Source organism: Urocampus carinirostris, chromosome 11, assembly GCF_059441175.1.
Source record: "Urocampus carinirostris isolate Australia breed hairy pipefish chromosome 11, RoL_Ucar_1.0, whole genome shotgun sequence".
NCBI lineage: Eukaryota > Metazoa > Chordata > Actinopteri > Syngnathiformes > Syngnathidae > Urocampus > Urocampus carinirostris.
In genome coordinates, this window is record NC_142359.1 from 25,658,426 (window position 1) to 25,678,571 (window position 20,146).

General features: G+C 40.9%; 2 protein-coding genes across 3 annotated transcripts in view; one reads left to right on the plus strand and one right to left on the minus strand.

Annotated features, from left to right (window-relative positions):
• Positions 1-20,146, plus strand: part of LOC148356913 (ATP-binding cassette sub-family G member 1-like) — a 162,937-nt gene that overhangs the window by 84,149 nt on the left and 58,642 nt on the right. The gene's annotated exons all lie outside the window — the stretch shown is intronic.
• Positions 3,804-16,985, minus strand: LOC148356921 (ATP-binding cassette sub-family G member 4-like). 2 transcript variants are annotated; one of them, XM_088347858.1, is made up of 15 exons: positions 15,630-16,985; positions 13,102-13,316; positions 11,356-11,473; positions 11,154-11,286; positions 10,558-10,608; positions 10,343-10,488; positions 9,461-9,584; positions 7,903-8,017; positions 7,710-7,840; positions 6,184-6,285; positions 5,953-6,112; positions 5,778-5,878; positions 5,156-5,314; positions 4,875-4,993; positions 3,804-4,302 (listed from the first exon to the last, which is right to left on the minus strand). In XM_088347858.1, the coding sequence occupies exons 2-15, from the start codon at positions 13,265-13,267 to the stop codon at positions 4,077-4,079; spliced, it is 1,851 nt and encodes a 616-aa protein (XP_088203984.1). In that variant the 5' UTR covers positions 13,268-13,316; positions 15,630-16,985; the 3' UTR covers positions 3,804-4,076. The 2 variants fall into 2 exon arrangements, with proteins under 2 accessions (XP_088203984.1, XP_088203985.1); XM_088347859.1 differs by lacking the exon at positions 13,102-13,316 and having other exon boundaries at positions 15,630-16,984.

The following is a 20,146-nucleotide window of genomic DNA, read 5'->3' on the forward strand; positions in this document are numbered from 1 at the left end:
AACTTCACAGGGACGTCGGGCACGTGCACAGGAGCAATAGCGTTAGCCTCTGACATAGCAGATTCGATTTGTGTAGCAATAGTGATCGCTTTGTCAAGTTTTAAGTCCGTTTACAACAGTAAGCGTTCTCTGATTCTCGAAAAGGACATCTTCTCAATGAATGTATCCCTAATCATATCATCAGCAAACGTGCCAAAGTCACAGTTAGTAATTAATTCCCTCAATGCAGCAATGAACTGAGCATTGGTCTCGCCCGGTCTCTGAGCACGCTGACGGAACTTGCTATGCTCAGCCACGACATTCATCTTCGGTACAAAGAAAGTTTTTAGCGCATCACAGGCGGATTTGTAAGAAGTGCCAGTTTCGGGAAGGGAAAGAAAAATTCTCTGTCCTTCTGTGCCTAAACAGTGCAGTAGTAGTGCGCGTTTCCGTTTGTCCGGCATGTCGTTTGCAGTCAATGCTAGCAGGTAATTTTTGAAAATCCGAATCCACGTGGTGTGCAACATCGTAGGCTTACCCGGGGTTTCAAGCAAAGCAGGGGGTTGTGAGATTCCGATACAAGTCATCCTCGACGCCAATATGTTGTGTATGTAGTAGAGTTGTAGCAGGATTCAGAGACAGGCACGTACGGTACATTCATAGAGTGTTTACTTAACTTCTTCCTCGGTAGTTCTTAAGCACAAGTACAAGGCTGCACATTGGTATACAGCGACACTGCTGGAAGGGGAGTGTATTACACGACACCACACTTGTTTTTTGCTAATCATTGAAATTGTGTTTAATTTCAATGGATGAAGAATTTGGACACCACATGGTGTCGCTGTCACTTGAAAGTTAGCCTTCAGTTCTATCAACATGGACTCTGGTTTGTATTTACCTGTTTATTGTGATGTCCCCTGATTGGTTCTCGTAAAGTTCATTTGCGCGTGGATTTCACAACAACCCGAACTTGACGTTGAGGTGACGTCCGATGACGCATTCAAAGTCGGCTCAGAGAGTTGGATAAACAAACACCTGGAGTGACGTTTGGATACTGCTTTTTTTTTTTCGAAATAGTCGACACCCAAAAAACATTGTTGAGTAATCGTTGACCTTTGAACTACTTGCGCTAAGCAATATTTAATAGTTCATATTTTGGAACTTTTAACAAAGCGGGAGGAAAATTGTCCTGCTGCTTATCAATAACTCCCTCTACCGACACAGAAAATTCAATAAAAAGGCGGGTCAACAGAGTTTTCTATGAGCTGCAGTTTTGTTGGAGGAGGGGCTACCATGCCTGTTTTAAACACAGCCATTAAATACACCTTTAACTGGTATTTATCGCCCTATAGTGGTTACAAAACAAACACATTATTTACAGTGAAGAAAATAATTCGTTGAACAATCTGCTATTTTGCTATTTCTCCCTCTTATAAATCATGGAGCGCGGTCTGACGTTTTCATCATAGGTGCATATCCACTGTGAGAGAGACAAACTAAAAAGAAAAATGCAGAAATCACACCGCATGATTTTTTTTGTGTGATATAGCTGCAAATGTATTCGAACACCTGAGAAAATGAATTTTAATGTTTGGTACAGTAGCCTTTGTTTGCTTTGACAGAGGTCAAACATTTCGTGTACTCTTTCACCGAGTTTGCACACACTGCAGGAGGGATCTAGTCCCGATCCTCTGCACAGGAGCATCTGGTTTTGGCTTCAAGCTAGTTCAAAATGTGCAAGCAGGTCAGGAAAAACAGTATTTAGGTTGACATTTATAATCACCATCTTCAAAATTGAAATCACCATCTTGATTTTGTCACAACTATTTGGACTCATTTCTGACCATTTGTTCTGTCTTGGGGCGGCACAGTGGTTGGGTGGTTGGAGCGCAGCCCCACGCAAGGTCCAGCTACCGCAGCTTACCGTGTGGAGTTTGCATGTTCTTTCTGTGCCTGCGTGGGTTTCCTCCCACATTCCAAAAACATGCCTTTTGATTGGCCGGTTCGAATTGTCCCTCGGTGCGAATGAGCGAGTGAGTTGTCTTTCCCTAAGACTGACTGGCAACCAGTTCAGGGTGTCCCCGGCCCACTGCCCTAAGATAACTCAGATGGGTTCCTGCAGTCCCACGACCCTATTGTGGATAAGCGGTGCAGATAATAGTTGGAATGGATGGATGTTTGGTCTTGTTGGGCTAAAAATAAAATTCCGCAATTTTAAAAGTTAAATAAAATCATAGTCTTGATTCTGTCACGATTTAAAATAAAAAACTGGTCCAACTTTCAAGGTTCTCTTGGTATTATTCAAAATCATACATGGACTTGCTCCCTCATATCTTTCAGATTTGATTTCCCCCTATGTTCCGGTCCGAAACCTTTGTTATGAAAGCGCTGTCTACTGGTGATCCCAAGAGCCAAGAAGAGACCCGCAGGGTCGAGAGCGTTCTCCATCCGGGCACCGGTGCTGTGGAATGCTCTTCCCCCTGAGATCCGATCCGCAACCTCAGTGGAAATGTTTAAATCTAAGCTTAAAAGACACTTCTACTCTATAGTATATGAAAAACCTTTATTTTTTGTTGACAATATATCTGTACTATTTGTAATTGCAACATCCATTGCAGCCTGGTCATCCTGAAAGGGGGATTACCACATGTGCGGTCCCTTCTCAAGGTTTTTCAAGTTTTTCCTTGCCCTCAAGTTGGTTTCAGATCAGGGGATGGTGTAATAATAGTCTGAAATAATAGTCCGTGCAATAACCTGTGCGGCCCCTTGAGACTCTTTGTGAATAAGGGCTGTACAAATAAAAAGGATTTGACTTGACTCGTTGAACTAAAAGAAAGACATACTTATACAATTTTTTTTTTAAAGTAAAATCACGATCATGATTTTGTCATCTCGTTTGAACCTTAATACCATTCTTTTCAATATATAAATACCATTTCTTATATTTTGTTAGGCTAAAAATAAAATATCACAAAGTCACAATTATTTTAAATTAAAATGACGATCTACATTTTTGTCACCATTATTTCTTTTGCCCTTTCACTAAATTGGTCAATTTTAACCATTCTTGTCGAGCTGAGAAAACAAAATCACAGTTTCAAAGAAAATGATTTATTTCATCACCATTATTTTTTAAAAACGTTTTCAATACTCATTTTCTCATTTCTGACCATTTTCTCGATCTTATTGAGCTAAAAGGGAAAAACATTTATGATAAAAGATCACAATCGTAAATTTGTCATGATTGTTTTTGCAGATTAAAAAAAATACTCTTGTAATTTCTGACCATTGAAAAAAATCATATCACAATTTAAAAAAAGAAAATCACATTCTTGTTTTTGCCCCACTTACAGTAATTAATAGGGAGGATGATGGGATAGGGAAAATAAGCGACTGACTATCCCTTTTCCAACATGTTATGATCACATTATTTTGTTGTTGAGTCATTGTTTTTATTTTAATGTTCAAAATAAAGTTTTCATTCATTCATCTATTTTCAGAGCTGGGAATTAAAATAATTGACTTTGGGGAATTCATAGAGCAGGGAATTCAAATAACCAAACTTTCAAGAGTCTTCAGACCCGGTAAAATAAATCTATTTTGTGGGAGTCTGGGGAGGGCTTTGTCAAATAGGTTATTTTAATTGTATTTTGGGGGATTCCAAAAATACACTAGTCTATTTTTCGGGATTCCTCAGTTCTGGAAATTGAAACATTCAGTTTTCGGGCAGTCTGAGAAGCAGAGAATTACAATCATCTAACAAGAGAAGCTAAAAGCATTCATCAACACGTCTTTGCCTGAGAGAGAAAAAAACAGAGGACAAATTTTACTTTTTCGAGGATTTTATTTTTGTCACGTGCACAACAAACCATGTATATGTCTGGCTATATTCTATAAATGCTAAAAAAAAAAAAAAATACTGGATGGATATTATTTTCGGAAATCCCAAAAGCAGGGACCTACAATCAGTAAAGGAGATGACATCAAAATAATAACGTTTGCCTGAACCAAGAATAAGCAAAGCAAAAAATGTGACTTTTTCAAGAATTTTACTGGAGTTACGTGCACAAACAACGGCTAGTGGTCATTAGCATAGCTCAGCGATTGGAGGAGATTTTGTAGCGCAGGAACAAATAGGTGGCCACGCGGATGAAAATAAAAAAGAATCCCAGGACGATAAAATCCACATGGAGTTTGGCGTCCTCCCCGATCAGGGAGTGTATGATTTGTTGCGGGTCCTGGAAATCACATCGCTCCACGTCGCACCGAAGATCGCTTCGGTTCATGCCGTAAATGGACTGGACCAAGCCCTCGAAGCCGTACCTGAGAAGGAAAGATAAGGTTTGCAATTTTTAGCCCTCACACTGCGGCCTGCAGACTGGATCAGGACAGCCAAGGGATTGAATCCGGCCCGCTAGACAATATTGAGAGAAGCACAAGAGAAAAATGAGTTGCAGTTTGAAATATGTACACGTGATGTTGCCAAAACCTGTGGCTGCTTTTCTTTCTCTTTTTCTCTCTTTTTTCTCTCTATATCTCTCTCTCTCCCTTTTCCCCTTCCTCACTTTTCTCTTTTTCTCTCTGTCTCTCTCTTTTTTGTGTCTTATTCTCAGTCTTTTTTACCATCATGCTATGTCTTTGTCTTTTTTTTCTTTCTGTCTTCTCACCTTTGCTCTTTTTTCATTCTCTCCCTCTTTCTCTTTCCCTCTCCGTCTCTTTCTTTCTTTCTCCATTTGTTGCCCCAGAAGTAACTCCTGTTGCACTCTTACTGCCGCCACAGTTAGTCGACTGCGGCTCAAAGGTCCCGGGGCTCTCTTTGGCGACATACTAGCATGTATCTCTGTATTCGGCAAGCTAGCTTGTAGTACTGGCAAGCAAACGACTCCCGAAGTTACCTGGCGTAACAGACGTAGGAGGTCCACTGCAGGTAGTACGGACTAGCGCTGATCCTCCCAAATATACCAGAAAAGAGGATGATGGGGAAGGCTGTCAAATGTCCAGCAATTGCCGCCACCTGGGGGTTATCATTGAAAACAAAGCAATTGAATGAATCAAAGACAAGCCTCTAACCATGGAGAATCCAGATCCGGGAGGTGAATATCTGTGGTTTTTTTAAGTTATTTTCATCCACTATTTTCCTTTTCTGGATCCGGATTTTCCATATAGAAAGTTCCACCTGCGGTGACGGAGACACCACCCTGATGAGCAGCCCCAGGGACTGCGCCACCAGGGCGATGGCTGTGGACAAGGCCAGGAACAGCAAGAACCGAATCGCTTCCGGAGGCTGGCTCGTCATCCAGTAAACGATGTTGCAGTACAGGACTGGACAGATAATCTGCAAGAGATTATCATATTTGGACTTGTTTACTAGTTGAGGTTTTTGAGTGTTTCCTTGCCCTCATGTAGGTTTTAGATCAGGGGATGGTGTCATAATCCATAAAAAGGTCAGAGAGAAAAATCCAGTGGAGGACAGATAGATAGTAAAATCTGGAAAGAAGAGACAAAAATCCAGAAAGAGAAAATCCCCAGGGGGGCAGGCAGAATAAAAAAAAAACAGGGGTCAAAAGGCAGATAAAAAAAATCCAGTAAAATGGCAAAAAAGATACTAAAATCCCAGGACATGGGTAAATGGAATACAAATGCAGAAAGAAAGAAAGAAAGAAAGAAAGGAAAATGAAAGAAACATCTAGATATTACAGGAGAAGAAAGAACAAGTCCATAGCAAAGGATAAACTGAAAAGTTCCAGGAGGGTACACAACCACCGGTCCCGAAAAAAACAAGGGGCTGCAAATCTTACCTGAAAGAGGATGTCAGCAAAGGTTTTGGCCATGTAGTAGGCATTAAGGCTGTACCAGGAGTTGAAATCTTCCGTGACATAAACCGACATCTCCAGAGGAACTGGCCAACAAAAAAACCCAATTGGTTCTAAGCGTGCCACCTTAATGAGTCCCTCCACCTTCTGCATTGCTCACAAGTGAGGACGGTTGGCATCAGGGCGCCGAACATCAGGAACAGCATGGAGAAGAAAAGAATGCCGGTGTTGTCGAGGGCGTGTTGGGCGTCGTTTCCGATATCGGGGTAAAGGAGACCGATAAAGAGGCCCATCATGATGTGGAAAGCCACTTGGAGAACCTTCAGAAACCGTAACCTCGATCACAATCCTCACAATAGTCTCAGAACTCTTTGGGACGGAAAAGTCTTACCGCGTCTCTGCATATGGATACCAGGTTTCTTTTGAAGAGGATGTAGAACTGTTGCAAGGTACTGGTGGCAAAGTCTCGAGGATTGGGCAGGGGAGCCAATGACTGCAGAAAGAAATGTTTATCAAAGCACTTTTTTTAATTTATACCATATTATTTTTAAAAATTCCTTTTTTCAAATGATTTTTTGGGTTCATTTTTTCGTTTTTAATCAATGTTTATTTCGTGTTTAATTTATTTATTTATTATTTATTAATTGAAATACTATCATAGCCAAAATGAAAAAATTCAATTCATTTTATTCTTTCTACTTTTTTTTCAATTTATCTTGAGGTTCATTTTAATTCATTTTTCTTTTGAATTTTTCTAAACACCTCAATTTTTAGTGTTTCCTTTTTTGTTTAATTCGTTATTATAATGTTATATATTCATACTGGGACAGCACGGCGGCGCAGTGGTTAGCGCTTGTGCGGCACAGTTCATGTCATGGGAACCTGTCGTGGGTTCAAATCCAGCTGTGCGGAGTTTGTATGTTCTCCCCGTGCTTGCGTGGGTTTCCTCCGGGCACTCCGGTTTCCTCCCACGTTCCAAAAACATGCATTTCAGGTGAATTGGCCGGTCCAAATTGTCCCTAGGTGTGAATGAGCCAATGAGTCGTCTGTCCCTGTGTGCCCTGCGATTGGCTGGCAACCAGTTGAGGGTGTCCCCTGCCCACTGCCCGGAGATGGCTGGGATGGGCTCCAGCCCCCCCGCGACCCTAATGAGGATAAGCGGTACGGCTAATGAGATGAGATATTCATACTGTGTACCTGTAAAATTCTTGATTTCTAAAAATGTAATTTATTTTCAGTTTTTTCCTTTTCTTTAAATTTTATGTTTTTATTCATTTGTTTCAATCTTCTATTTCTCCTTTCTTTAAATGTATGTAATGTGTATTTTTTACAACTTTTTTCATTTTCAAAAACAAAAAAGGTTATTTTATTCTCTATTTTTATTATTCTTATCATTGTTATGATGTAGATTTTTTGTGATTTACTGTTTTGTATATTTTTTAACTGATTTCCTTTTATTTTTCTAATGAGTTATTTTTTTATTTCTCATAATATGATACAATATAGTTTGTTGTAATGTGTTATTTTTTGATGATCTCATCTATTTTATACAAATGTATGTATTTATTTTTTCCATCCATCCATCCATTACTGACAATTTGGACCGGCCAATTAACCTAACATGCATGTTTTTGGAATGTGAGAGGAAACCGGAGTGTCCGGAGGAAACCCACGCAAGCAAGGGGAGAACATGCAAACTCCACACAGGAGGTTTGATCTCATGACCTCAGAACTGTGGCGGACACGCGCTAACCACTGCACCGCCGTGCTGCCCCTTCATCCAATATCTGCACTGCTTATCCTCGGTAGCGTCTAAATTCAAGTAATTCAAATATAAATTATGAACTTAAAAAAAATACATGTTTTTTTTCTGACATTTGAAATCTAGAACTGTTCCAAATCTTTGGGATGTCTTACCATTTCGCTATAGGAGGAGTGAGCGTCCCCCCCCGCCAAGTTTCTCCTGCTGTCCTCACAACATTGACTCCCTTGTGCCACCTCGATCGAGACGTGCATGTCCTCGAGCGTCCCAATCGCTACCTTGATGACTGAAGGGGGAAAACAGGGTAATAACACACAGAGAAAGCGGACGGGTTCTCGCAACACTCACTGAAATTGACCGGGTTGTGGTACCGAGGGCAAACATGGTTGAGTCGTTTCAGGTGAGGGATCAGGTGTTGCACCGTCCCCTTGTAGATGCATTGGCCTCGACACAGGATGTACAACTGATGGGGAGAAGAGAGCAACTTCAGCTTGTAAGGTGCCAAGATTTAAACAAAGCACAGGTAACGCAGCTGCTTCCCTCCCCCAACCTCAGCAACTCGGACAAAACAGTCCCCCAGCGACACGGTAAGCAAAGTTCCAATTATTCCAAGCGGATATAAGTGTTATGCATTACTTAGATCGCCGTCTGTTTTTAACGAGAATGGCCATTGTTTTGATTCCCTGTTGTGATCCGGTGGCGTCATAGCACAGGTCAAAAGTCAACTTCGAGAAATAATTTCTCGAGATCCACGGTGCGTGGAGAATTTCGAAACATATCTGCATGATTGTCAGGAGGAACACTACACGTTGTGCCTTATTGAAAGAAATGGTCTTTTGTTATCCCCTCAAGACTATAACTATTAACCCGACCCTCCCATCTCGACCCCCTTAATCTAACACAGTAACCATCACCCCACCCTCCTAACCGACTTGCCATAGCCAACTAATCTAAGAACTAGGCCCCTATGCTTAAAGCCATAACTCCTAACCCAAACCATTACCCCCGAGCACCAACCCCTAACATGTTAACCCCTAAACCCACGAACCCAACTGCTAACCCCTAACCCCCTAATATCTCCTAATCCTACCACCCTGACTTGAACCTCTAACTCCTAGTTCCAAACCTTACCCCAATGGCCCACCTAATTTACAGACGTAACTACTTACCCCATAATTCCAACCCTTACCACTAACCCAGTAACCCTGACCCCTAAATCCACTCCACTAACCCCCTAACTCTTTAACCCTAACCCACTGATCTACTGACTAACCCCTAACATTTACCCCCTAAACTCATAACTCTTACCCTCCAGCCCTAACCCTAAGACCTATCCCTAACCTAGTAGCCCAAACCCAAACCTCGACCTCCTAACCTTAATTGTCTAACCTTCACCCCATAACTCCTAACCCTGACACCCTTCACTCAAATCCCTAACCCTAACTAATTCCTAATCCACCAAACTAACCCTTGACTTTAACTCTTAACCTTAATCTTCTCAATTATTTTCCGTCAAAACCCCCCCGGAAGATAAAACACTCTTTATTGGGTCACTTGAGGGCAGACTACACCTAATGTCTACACTTCATACTCAAGGATTATGCTCTGTGATGAATGCACTGCGTGGAGTTTCAATGTAAACAAAACACTCTGCCACTGAGCATGCCACTGCCCCCTAGTGTAGTGGAGTTGCAATTGCACTTTAATCTGGGAAAGTTAAAAAAGACGTTCTTTTAAGTCAAACGTGACCATAGATCGGTACCCCATGTGAAGCACAAACGCTCGACACCTCAGATTACAAAACGCAGAGGTTTTTTTGACTGTGTTGGTCTTGATAGAAATATGAAACTCATCGCTTAAGATAAATGATTGATTTAAAGAGCGAATTCAACCCAAAATCTATTACCTTGTCGAACATTTGAAAGCGGTCCCATTCTAGGTGGGTGATGGTGCAGATGATGGTCCGTCCCTGGTTAGCGAGACGCTTGAGGAGAGAGATGACCTGCATGGACGTTGCACCGTCCAACCCACTGAGACACAAATGCGGAAAATCAAACTGATTGTAGACTAGTTTTCGGGATGGTCTTCCTTTTAAAAGGAGAAGCTTGACCTTCTCAGCCCAGATTGGAGTCCAAATTGACATTTCGAGTGCGGTACATTTTTACTGGCTTTCAGTTTCATAGACTGGCTTTCAGTTCTTTTGATTGACTTTCAGTTTTACGGACCCGCTTTCAGTTTGATAGAAAGGCTTTCAGTCTTATTCACTATCTTTCAGTTTGATTCAGTTTTATTGAACGACTTTAAGTATTACTATCTCGCTTTCAATTTAAGATGTTGGATCTCAGCCTCATAGACCAGCTTTCAGTTTCGTGGACTAGATATCAGTGTTATTGATTGGTTTTCCTTATTCAAAGCTGACTTTCAGTTTTATTGACTCAGTCTCAATGACTTGCATTCAGTTTTATTGACTGTTTAAGTTTTATTGACCTTAAGTTTCATTTAACTGAAGTCCGGGCAACAAACCTGAAAGCCAGTCTATAAAAGGGAATTTTAGTCAATTCAACTAAAAGCACGTGTATAAAACTGAAAACCAGCGTATACAAAGTATATCCAGTCAATAAAACTATTAAACATGAAAATTTGGGGTACATTTGGAAACTTTGAATGAATAAAAACTTTTTCTCCAACATTACAAAATAAAAACAGGACAAAAACAATTGACATTTAAAAGATGGGTTTGTAATTTGAGAGAATTCATAATTGAAGACGTCATCATGGAACATCACACCTGATGGGCTCATCGAAGAACATGACCGGTGGATTGTTGACCAGCTCCAGAGCAATGGCCAACCTTTTGGACTGGCTCCACGACAAATTTTCAGTTCGGGTTTCAGCGCAGTCGATCAGACCCAAAGAAGTCAGAAGTTCATTTACCTGCGACCAACCAGGAATCGTAATCAGCAAAACAATCCCAAAAGCGAAACTTGACGTGGAAGGACTTACGATTTTCTCCTTGACGTTCATGGGCTCGTTGAGTTTCAGATTGGCGGCCACCTAATATACAGAAAACAGGGGATTCAATGTTTATTCATTTAAGTGGCAGTAAGTAAGCTTATTTTAGACTGAAACTGACTTGCAAGTGCTTGTTTTGAGACAGAAAGTGACCTTTTTAAACCACAGGTGACCCAATTTCAACTGGAAGAGACTCATTTTGAACCGTGAGGGCCTGATCTCGAGAATGGAAGTGACCATTACAATCAGGAAGTGAACTGCGTTGAATGAAAAGTGCCAGTTTTAAACCGGAAGTGCCCATTTCAAACTGAAAATGATTCCTTTTAATCAAGGAGTGTTCATAAGTGATTCGTTTTTAACAAAAAGTGCCTATTTTGAAATTGATTGAGTTTTAAACCAGACTTGACCTGTTATTAACAGCACGTGACTAAACCTAGTACTTTATTTCACAATTATTCCATACATTTTTGTACTTTTTGCTTACTTTTCACCATTTTTCAAAACTTTCCGTGTTTTTGAGTCATTTTTGTTTATTTTCAGCACTTCTTCCATTCTTTTTAACACTTTTTTAGTTTTTATAAACATACCATCATGGCCTGCTTGGTGGATAGGCGCGGCCAGAGCACATTGCTTTGCATGATGTAGCAGGACATCTTTTGGAATTTTTTCAAGTCTCTGGGATGACCGTTGACCAGGATTTTGCCTCTCATGCCCGTCTCCCTGCGAAGGATTCAGACCATTGCAGAAAAACCCATTTGGAGGACGTGCGTCCCAGCCCGGCATTTATACCTGTACCCCGCCAGGACGTCCATCATGGAGGATTTGCCGGCTCCGGGAGGTCCCGTGATGGCGACGAGCTCTTTGCTGTTGAATTGGCCAGACAGATTCTTCAACAGAGTTTTCGAACCTGATCCAGAGAAATAGAAAAAAAAAAGGGGGTTTATCCATTTTCCAGTATGATACCAATATTGCAGCCTGGGCCGATATCAACCAATCTAATATCTTCACTACACATTTTTGAATTCTGGATTTGGAGTCCAGATTCAGGTTTGGATGATCGGATCTAACCTCAGGCCTGCTCCCCTCAAATTGATTTGCAATCCGAAAAGGAAACGATACAAGTTTTTGGGGCAATGTCGGACTGTTGTCAGTATTGGATCAGGCCATCTCTATAATTACTCCGGAAAGGATACGGGTATTAACTGCTTGCATTGAAGAGCAATTTTTGGAGCCAGAATCAGAGTTTTGGAATACGATCCAGATTTCTGGGTTGGAGCAGACCATCTTAACAATCACTCAGAAGCAAGAACTGGACTAGTTTGATACAAATTTCTGAGCCGATATTGGATCAATCTCAATATCGGATAAGGCCACCTCTTCAATCACATCTGACCAGAACTTGGAATTATTGGAGCTAATACACAGATATGTTGGGCTGATAATAATATTGTTCTCTTATCACCGCCCTGCACAAGCGTGCAAAACTTATTATTGAACTGCTACTGTTACGCTGCAAGATTCTTTCATTGCTATTTTATGAGTTAGGTCAGTCTCTAAGCACTACTTTGAAATTATTTATGCCTGTCTCTCCTGACAGTCTTTAATCTTTTTTCACTTTAAAGTCTTTCTTACATGTTTACCTTGGAGTGCCATGGCTAATGTTGTTGCATATAAGGTTTCACAACGTTGATATCAATGTGGGTTTCCTCCCACATTCCAAAAACATGCATGTCAGGTGAATTGGCCGGTCCAAATTGTCCCTAGGTGTGATTGAGCGAGTGAGTTGTCTGTCCCCGTGTGCCCTGCGATTGGCCGGCAACCAGTTCAGGGTGTCCCCTGCCCACTGCCCGGAGATGGCTGGGATGGGCTCCAGCCCCCCCGCGACCCTAATGGGGATAAGCGGCACGGCTAATGAGATGAGATGATGATAATAATAATAATAATAAGGGGGCAGCACGGCGGCGCAGTGGTTAGCGCGTGTGCGGCACAGTTCTGAGGTCGTGGGAACGTCCTGAGTGGGTTCAAATCCAGCTCCCGGCCGTACTGTGTGGAGTTTGTATGCTTTCCCCGTGCTTGCGTGGGTTTCCTCCGGGCACTCCGGTTTCCTCCCACATTCCAAAAACATGCATGTCAGGTGAATTGGCCGGTCCAAATTGTCCCTAGGTGTGATTGAGCGAGTGAGTTGTCTGTCCCCGTGTGCCCTGCGATTGGCCGGCAACCAGTTCAGGGTGTCCCCTGCCCACTGCCCGATGATTGCTGGGATGGGCTCCAGCACCCCCGCGACCCTACTGAGGATAAGCGGTGTAGCTAATGAGATGAGATGAGATAAGATGAGATGAGATATCAATGACAATAAACAAAAAATTCAATTCAATATTGGATCAGGTCAACTCTTGAATTACTCTGGAGTGGAAACTGGGATTGACTTCTTGTATGTGAGTGCCAATTAAATCTATATTTTTTTCCCGGACTGATATTGGAACATTTTTCCGAGAAATAGGTAATCTGGGTTCTGTTGCTAGGCAATGACTTAACCTGTCTTCTTGTACCAGGGCCCTTCCTGGATGGTGTAGGACAGATCGCTGAAGTCCAAGTTGACGGCTCCCCGGCGCGGCAACTGGCTGAGATGTTGAGTGGACATCGAGAAGATGCCCGGTTGGGGCTGCGCAGGATTAGCATCGCCGGCGCAGTTGTCCTCCATTTGGATGCAGCTGGCAGTTGTGGAAAGCGAGCGACAGTGAAGAACGAATCTAAAAATAACAAAAGTGAGTTAAAGCACAAGTCGCTAGAGAAGGAAATAGTAGGGAGAAATAGCACCATATGTCAGAATCACGGATTGAGAGTCTATTAGTCTATAGTACACGTAACAAAACCAAAATAAATAAATTCATGTGAAAAAATAAATAAATAAAATTAACATACCATTAAAAGTGGGGAGGAACATTTGAAAATTGAAGGCTGCAATCATCACTTTAATCCAAGAGATTGTGGCAGAGTAACTCGTGATTTGCTTGATAAAGCTGTATTTTTCTTTGAAATAATATGATAACTGTAGATGCTGTGATATACAGTTTATTGTTGTTGAATTTCTATTTTATTTGAGAGTTTATTCTTTGATTCTTATTTTGGAACGATAATCATACGAATCAAGTATAGAATCAGAATAAATCTGGTGAATTGAATTTGTACCTGGGTGGAAATAATCATGCAGAGAATTTAGCAACCCGAAACTCTTTACAAATACGTAAATCTTTAATTGTTTGCAGAAATATAACATTCCCTGAAAGTGTGCGATGTTCCACGACGGCCCACGGAAGATCTGATTAACGAAGACACTTAAATGCACCGCTCGACGAACACTTAGGAAATAAATATATTTTCGTCCCTTAGGACGAAAAAGACGCGACTTTTTTTCTCGCGTGTGTTTCCTGTAAATTCATCCCACCCTCATCTTACTATGATATTTAGTGATTTTATCTTTTAGCGTAAACAACAATAATAATAATAATAGTAATAATATGCCCTGCAATTGGCTGGCAACCAGTTCAGGGTGTCCCCTGCCCGCTGCCCGGAGATGGCTGGGATGGGCTCCAGCCCCCCCCCGCGACCCTAATGGGGATAAGCGGCACGGCTAATGAGATGAGATGATGATAATAATAATAATAATAAGGGGGCAGCACGGCGGCGCAGTGGTTAGCGCGTGTGCGGCACAGTTCTGAGGTCGTGGGAACGTCCTGAGTGGGTTCAAATCCAGCTCCCGGCCGTACTGTGTGGAGTTTGTATGCTTTCCCCGTGCTTGCGTGGGTTTCCTCCGGGCACTCCGGTTTCCTCCCACATTCCAAAAAAACATGCATTTCAGGTGAATTGGCCGGTCCAAATTGTCCCTAGGTGTGACTGAGCGAGTGAGTTGTCTGTCCCTGTGTGCCCTGCGATTGGCTGGCAACCAGTCCAGGGTGTCCCCTGCCCACTGCCCGATGATTGCTGGGATGGGCTCCAACATCCCCGTGACCCTACTGAGGATAAGCGGTGCAGCTGATGAGATGAGAATAGTAATAATAACACAAATAATAATAACCGTAAGCATAAATATAATAATGATCCAATGAATTTCGAAGCACCTTTAACACCAAGGTCGCTGTACATATGAGTAGGACACAACAATAACTGAAGAGGAAAACAAACCAAGCAAAATCTAACGTAAATTCGGACTTGATTTGACACTTTCCTAATATCCACTTTTTTATTCGAGAAAAATACTTTAAAGTCGAGTCATTTGAATTTTAAATCAGACAAAAAAAAAAAAAAAATTGGGGGAAAATGGCGTGTAACGTCTGGTAGTGACGTCCCGCACCTATTAATGCTCTTTTAAGGTTATTTCAAGTGCAATATTTGAAGAAGAAAATTGTTCACCACGTGTTTTACACAATTTAATTTGAATAACATATATTTAAAATTCAAAAACTAATTTCAAACAATTAATAAAAAGTCGATGTTTCCTCTCTTCTGTCCTTCGTACAAACAACATCAAGTCGCACGTTTTAAATTAAGGTTTCCATGTTGCCGATTCTTTTGAATTAAAAATTAAAGGACACACAATACTTGGTGTTTCTAGTTACCTGTTTAGTATATTTGTTAATTCAAAATCATTTAAAACCATTGCAGAGCAAGTTAACTTGACCTCTCTGTTGAAGACATCGTCTATTCTATGCTTGCTTGTCACGTCAGTTAGATTCAGACTGCTTGTGTTCTTTCAATATTATGATCTAGACTAGTGGTTCTCAACTGACCCAGAATTCCACCCAAATCATTCATTCATTTATTCATCCATTATCTACATCGCTTATCCTCAGTAGGGTCACGGGGGTGCCGGAGCCCGTCCATGTTATCTTTGGGCAGTTGGCAAGAGACTTCCTGAACTGGTTGCCAGCCAGTCGCAGGGGAAAATAAATTGCTTCTCAAATTTATCAGATGAAAGGGTTGTGCATTTAAAAGCAGAGCTAGTTGATTATATTCACATTCAGAAAAAAAGGACAAATTACAAGCAAAAATAAAACGTAACTTACCGTATATATTTGCTGTCGAGGTTAAAACTCGAGATTGTATTAGGATGGAGAAAAGAGCACACTCTGAGTCGGAACTTAGGTTGCTTCCAAATGGATTACCAAGTTGGGCTCATTGGAACTCATTTATTGGAAAGTACAGGCATAAGAGAACACATCTTATTGGCTAGAAGTGAGGTCACATGAATACAAAATAATCTGATTGGTTTAGACAGAAAACAATATTTAAATGAAGTGATAGCGTGTGAGCGTAACGAGCACGAAGGAAAATTAAACTTTGTCACAAAAAAAGTACAACGCCTCACAAGAAGAAGAAACATTGGGAGGAAAGCTCTGCCCCGTAGTTCCGAGCACTAAGGCAAAAGACATCTTGAATAATCGTTTGCGGGCCCCAAATGGATATATTTGTTGCAAGAATCTAAACAGCACCTGGATATACCGTATTTTCCGCACTAAATGGCGCACCGTGTTATAAGGCGCACCTTCAATGAATGATATATTTTAAAACTTATGTCATACATAAGACGCACCCCATTATAAGGCGCTATAAGTGCATGCTGGTTTAAGATCAGGTAATTGTGCAATTTTGTAATTGTAATCCTGTGCAGTCCTTCGAGACATTTTTGGGATTAAGGGCTATTTACGGTAAATAAATGTGACGACTTGACTACAGTAGAGAATGTAGTTACGTTATGCAACCTCTAGATGTTGCCACGCTCAAGGGAATGTCACTAAAACATTCAAAAAGGTCAAACTTTATTAACAAACAAGCTTTCCACAACTCCATTCACTCCCAAAATAAATAAACAGCCGTTTTATTATTTTCTCTGAGGTAAAGCATTTTCGTGACACATCTTTAACATCTTTGAACAACATCGACATATCATTTTATTTTTTGTCCATTTAGTCAACACGCAAAGAAAAAAACGTCTGATACTGTTATTTTAAATGTAACGTTAGTGCAATCGCAATAAAGTGACACTCGTAATGTGTAAAAACAACGAGTGCAAAACAATAACAATAAAGCAATAACATAATAACTGTAAAATGTAAAACGTAAACACACAAAAGAAAAACAAAGATCACTCTCTAAGCTCCTCATCGACGAATCCCTCGAATTCTTCTTCTGATGTGTCCACGTCCGGTGTTGTTGTCCTGTGCCAGCGTTGTTGCCTTCATACGTATAGTTATCGTACTGACACTTCTGCTTGCCGCTCTTTGTTGAACAACCCACTGTTCAAGTGTCTCCTCTAACTCTGGCCATCTTGCTTTATTGCCACGGGAACTTTGTTGAGTTTTCCATACTTGGCGGAGCTTATCTTCATCCTTTCTCCACTTCCGTACCATCGATTCATTTAAGTTTAACTCTCTCGCTGCCGCTCTATTGCCGTGTTGTGCTGCGTGACTGATCGCCTTGAGTTCATACTCTGCGTTGTACGCGTGTCTCTTAACAGGAGCCATTTTTTATACAAATGCACGTATGAAAGAGAATCGTTGTTTAATATTTCCCAGTATGCACAGCGCGAAAAATGGAGTCGGCGGCGGTTTCTCGTAGTTGCGAGACCTTGGGAATTTAATATTGAGCCATATATAAGGCGCACTGTGTTATAAGGCGCATGGTCAGCTTTTGAAAAAAAAAAAAAAAAAAAAAAAAGACTTTTAGGTGCGCCTTATAGTGCGGAAAATACGGTAATCTTTCGCTTCGTTCAGCCATTTTTTAAGGATAACAGACAAACAAAGGCACATTCAAACTCTAATCAAGCTATAAGTTCCCTTACTATTGCAGAAAAGCCAACATCGCAGAGAAGCAACCCCCTAAAACTGATTTCAAATAGCCAATACCCCAAATATTTTTATTTGATTATGAAGATAATACAACCATACGGGTAAAAAGTTAGAAATATACCAATTTGAAACCATTTATTGTACCTCCCAATAGAGGAAGGAAATAAAACCAACATGCAGGCTCTCTAGGACACAATCGGAATGGCCTCGATTGACTGAAGGGAAGGAAGAGATCGAGCAGGGCTTTAACACCACTCAATGTTAAGTAGCGTAATAGAACATCGTTTTTTTTCTTTGAATCATTTTTGACACTGAAAATTGGTCTGTAAGCCGCTCTTGGGTCCTGACGCACCCGTTAAGAAACACTCATTTAGAGGACACAAATCAGTCGGTAGATGTTCCTATTCGCACACAGATGTGGCTAGAAATATAAGAATATGAAACATAATGTTGAAACACGAGCTTAACTCTTAGTAACACAAAACATTAAAGGGAAATGATGTTGAAATATCAGCTACTTTTATGGAACAAAACATAAGGGCGAACGGCAAAAATATTCCCAAACATGGCCAGAACAATGAGAGTGCCGGCAGACAATGAGATAAAAAGCTGTAACACTAACTGGGTCCGACTGAACCAAACATAAAGGAATGTAGATGCAGAATATATTGGTACACCAGGTAGCTCGAACTGAACAAAAAATGAAAGGCAGATGACACGAGAAGCATTTCCACATGTGGATAGTACAACAACAAAAACACTCATAGCTCTAACAGTATTTAATTTTCTCTATTGTCATTGATATCAACGAGGTGAATCATGGTGTGGAACAAGATTAGACAAAGCATTCCAGGGTAAATATGTAGTAAAGACTTTAAACAGAAAAATACGTTTGTTACGATAAATAGACAAACATAATTAAAAGGTTGTGCTTCGAGATTGGCCTGAGTATAATAACAGTGCCTTGAAAGAATAGTGCATGGTAACAGTAGTGCAATAACATTTGGCGGCAACAAAAAAAAAAACCAAATACTGTAAGTCGCAAGATATATATTTTCACAGTATTGCACACTTGTCTAGGGTGGTGAGGGCCCTGGGAAACAATGTGTATGAGTCAAGTATCAGTGCAGAAAGCTGTATCAGATCAATTTCGGTTTTGCCTCCCATAGTTACGCTCACAAGCAAGCAGTCGATTCCAGTTTCTGTTCCTGAGTAATCATAAAGGATTGCCTAAACCAAGATTGATAATAGTCCAATATCAACCCAAATATCGGTCGTCTATCAAACCAGAAGTATGTATCGTATTTTTTTCCAATTCCGTCCAAAACTCCGATAACATCTCCGATAATTGCACTGCCATAAAAACAGTCGATTCCATTCTCCTGTCCTGAGTGATTATGGAGGTGGCCTGATCAGATCTTAATATTGTCAAGTCAAGTCATGATTATTTGTGACGCCCTTAAACACAAAGAGACTCAAAGGGCTGGACAGACCACAGACCATTATGACACCACCCCCTGATCCAAAACCTACATGAGGGCAAATAATACACAGGTATTGTCAACATAACATATAGGTTATTCATATGCTATAGCATAGAAGTGTGTTTTAAGCTTAGATTTAGACATTTCCACTGAGGTCTAAGATAGAATATACCTTTATTGTCATTGTTACAAAATGGGTTAACATATTGTGACAACGAAATTGGGCATGACACTCCAGTTTTACACATTCACAGTAAGGTATGAGCCAAGAAGATAAAGGAACAGAGAAGATAAGGTTATAAAACAAGGGGGATAAGGCTATGGTTATAATTTACATGGTATTTACTCGAGAAATGTCGGCATGTGGGATGTTACATACAGTGTTATCGTAATACCGTTGTTATCGTAAGGGTTGTGCAATATTGCATTTGGTGCAAAGTCATCACAGTGCAAAAAAACAGATGGGATCGGATCTCAGGGGGAAGAGCATTTCACAGCACCGGGGCCCGAATGGGGAATGCTCTCGAACCTGCGGGTCTCTTCTTGGCTCTTGGGATCACAAGCATTTTCAGAGCGAAGGCTCCGAACCGGAACATAGGGGGAAATTAAATCGGAAAGATAAGAGGGAGCAAGTCCATGCATGATTTTGTATTATACCAAGAGAACCTTAAAATCCTATCTTAATCTAACCGGGAGCCAATGCAGGTTAGTTAAAACGCATGTAATGTTATCAAAACTTAGTCTTAGTTAAAAGCCTTGCAGCAGCATTTTGTACCAGCTGAAGGCTCTTGATGTTGGACTTTGGGACACCGGAGAGTAGTACATTACATTAATCGAGACGGGAGGTAACAAACGCATGAATTATGATCTCTGCATCCGACTGAGACAGCATAGGGCGAATTTAAGCTACGTTGCGAACATGGAAAAAAGCTGTTCTAGTAATATTCCTAACGTGTGTTTGAAACGACAGATTGCGGTCAAATGTGACACCTAAATTTTTGACTGAGTCACTCTGGGTGATATTACATATTTCAATGTTCAGAGCAGTTTTTAGAACAAGTCACAGCATTTAGATGGACCAAAAACTAACATTTCGGTCTTTTCAGAGTTAAGCCGCAAGAAGTTGAGAGGCATTCATTATTTTTATCTCAGTGACCCAATTTCTAAAAACCCATTTTTAAATGCTAAAATAGAGGTAAAGTGGGTTTTTTTGTTTTCATCAAAAGATAAATGGCTTCAGAAGGAGCGATG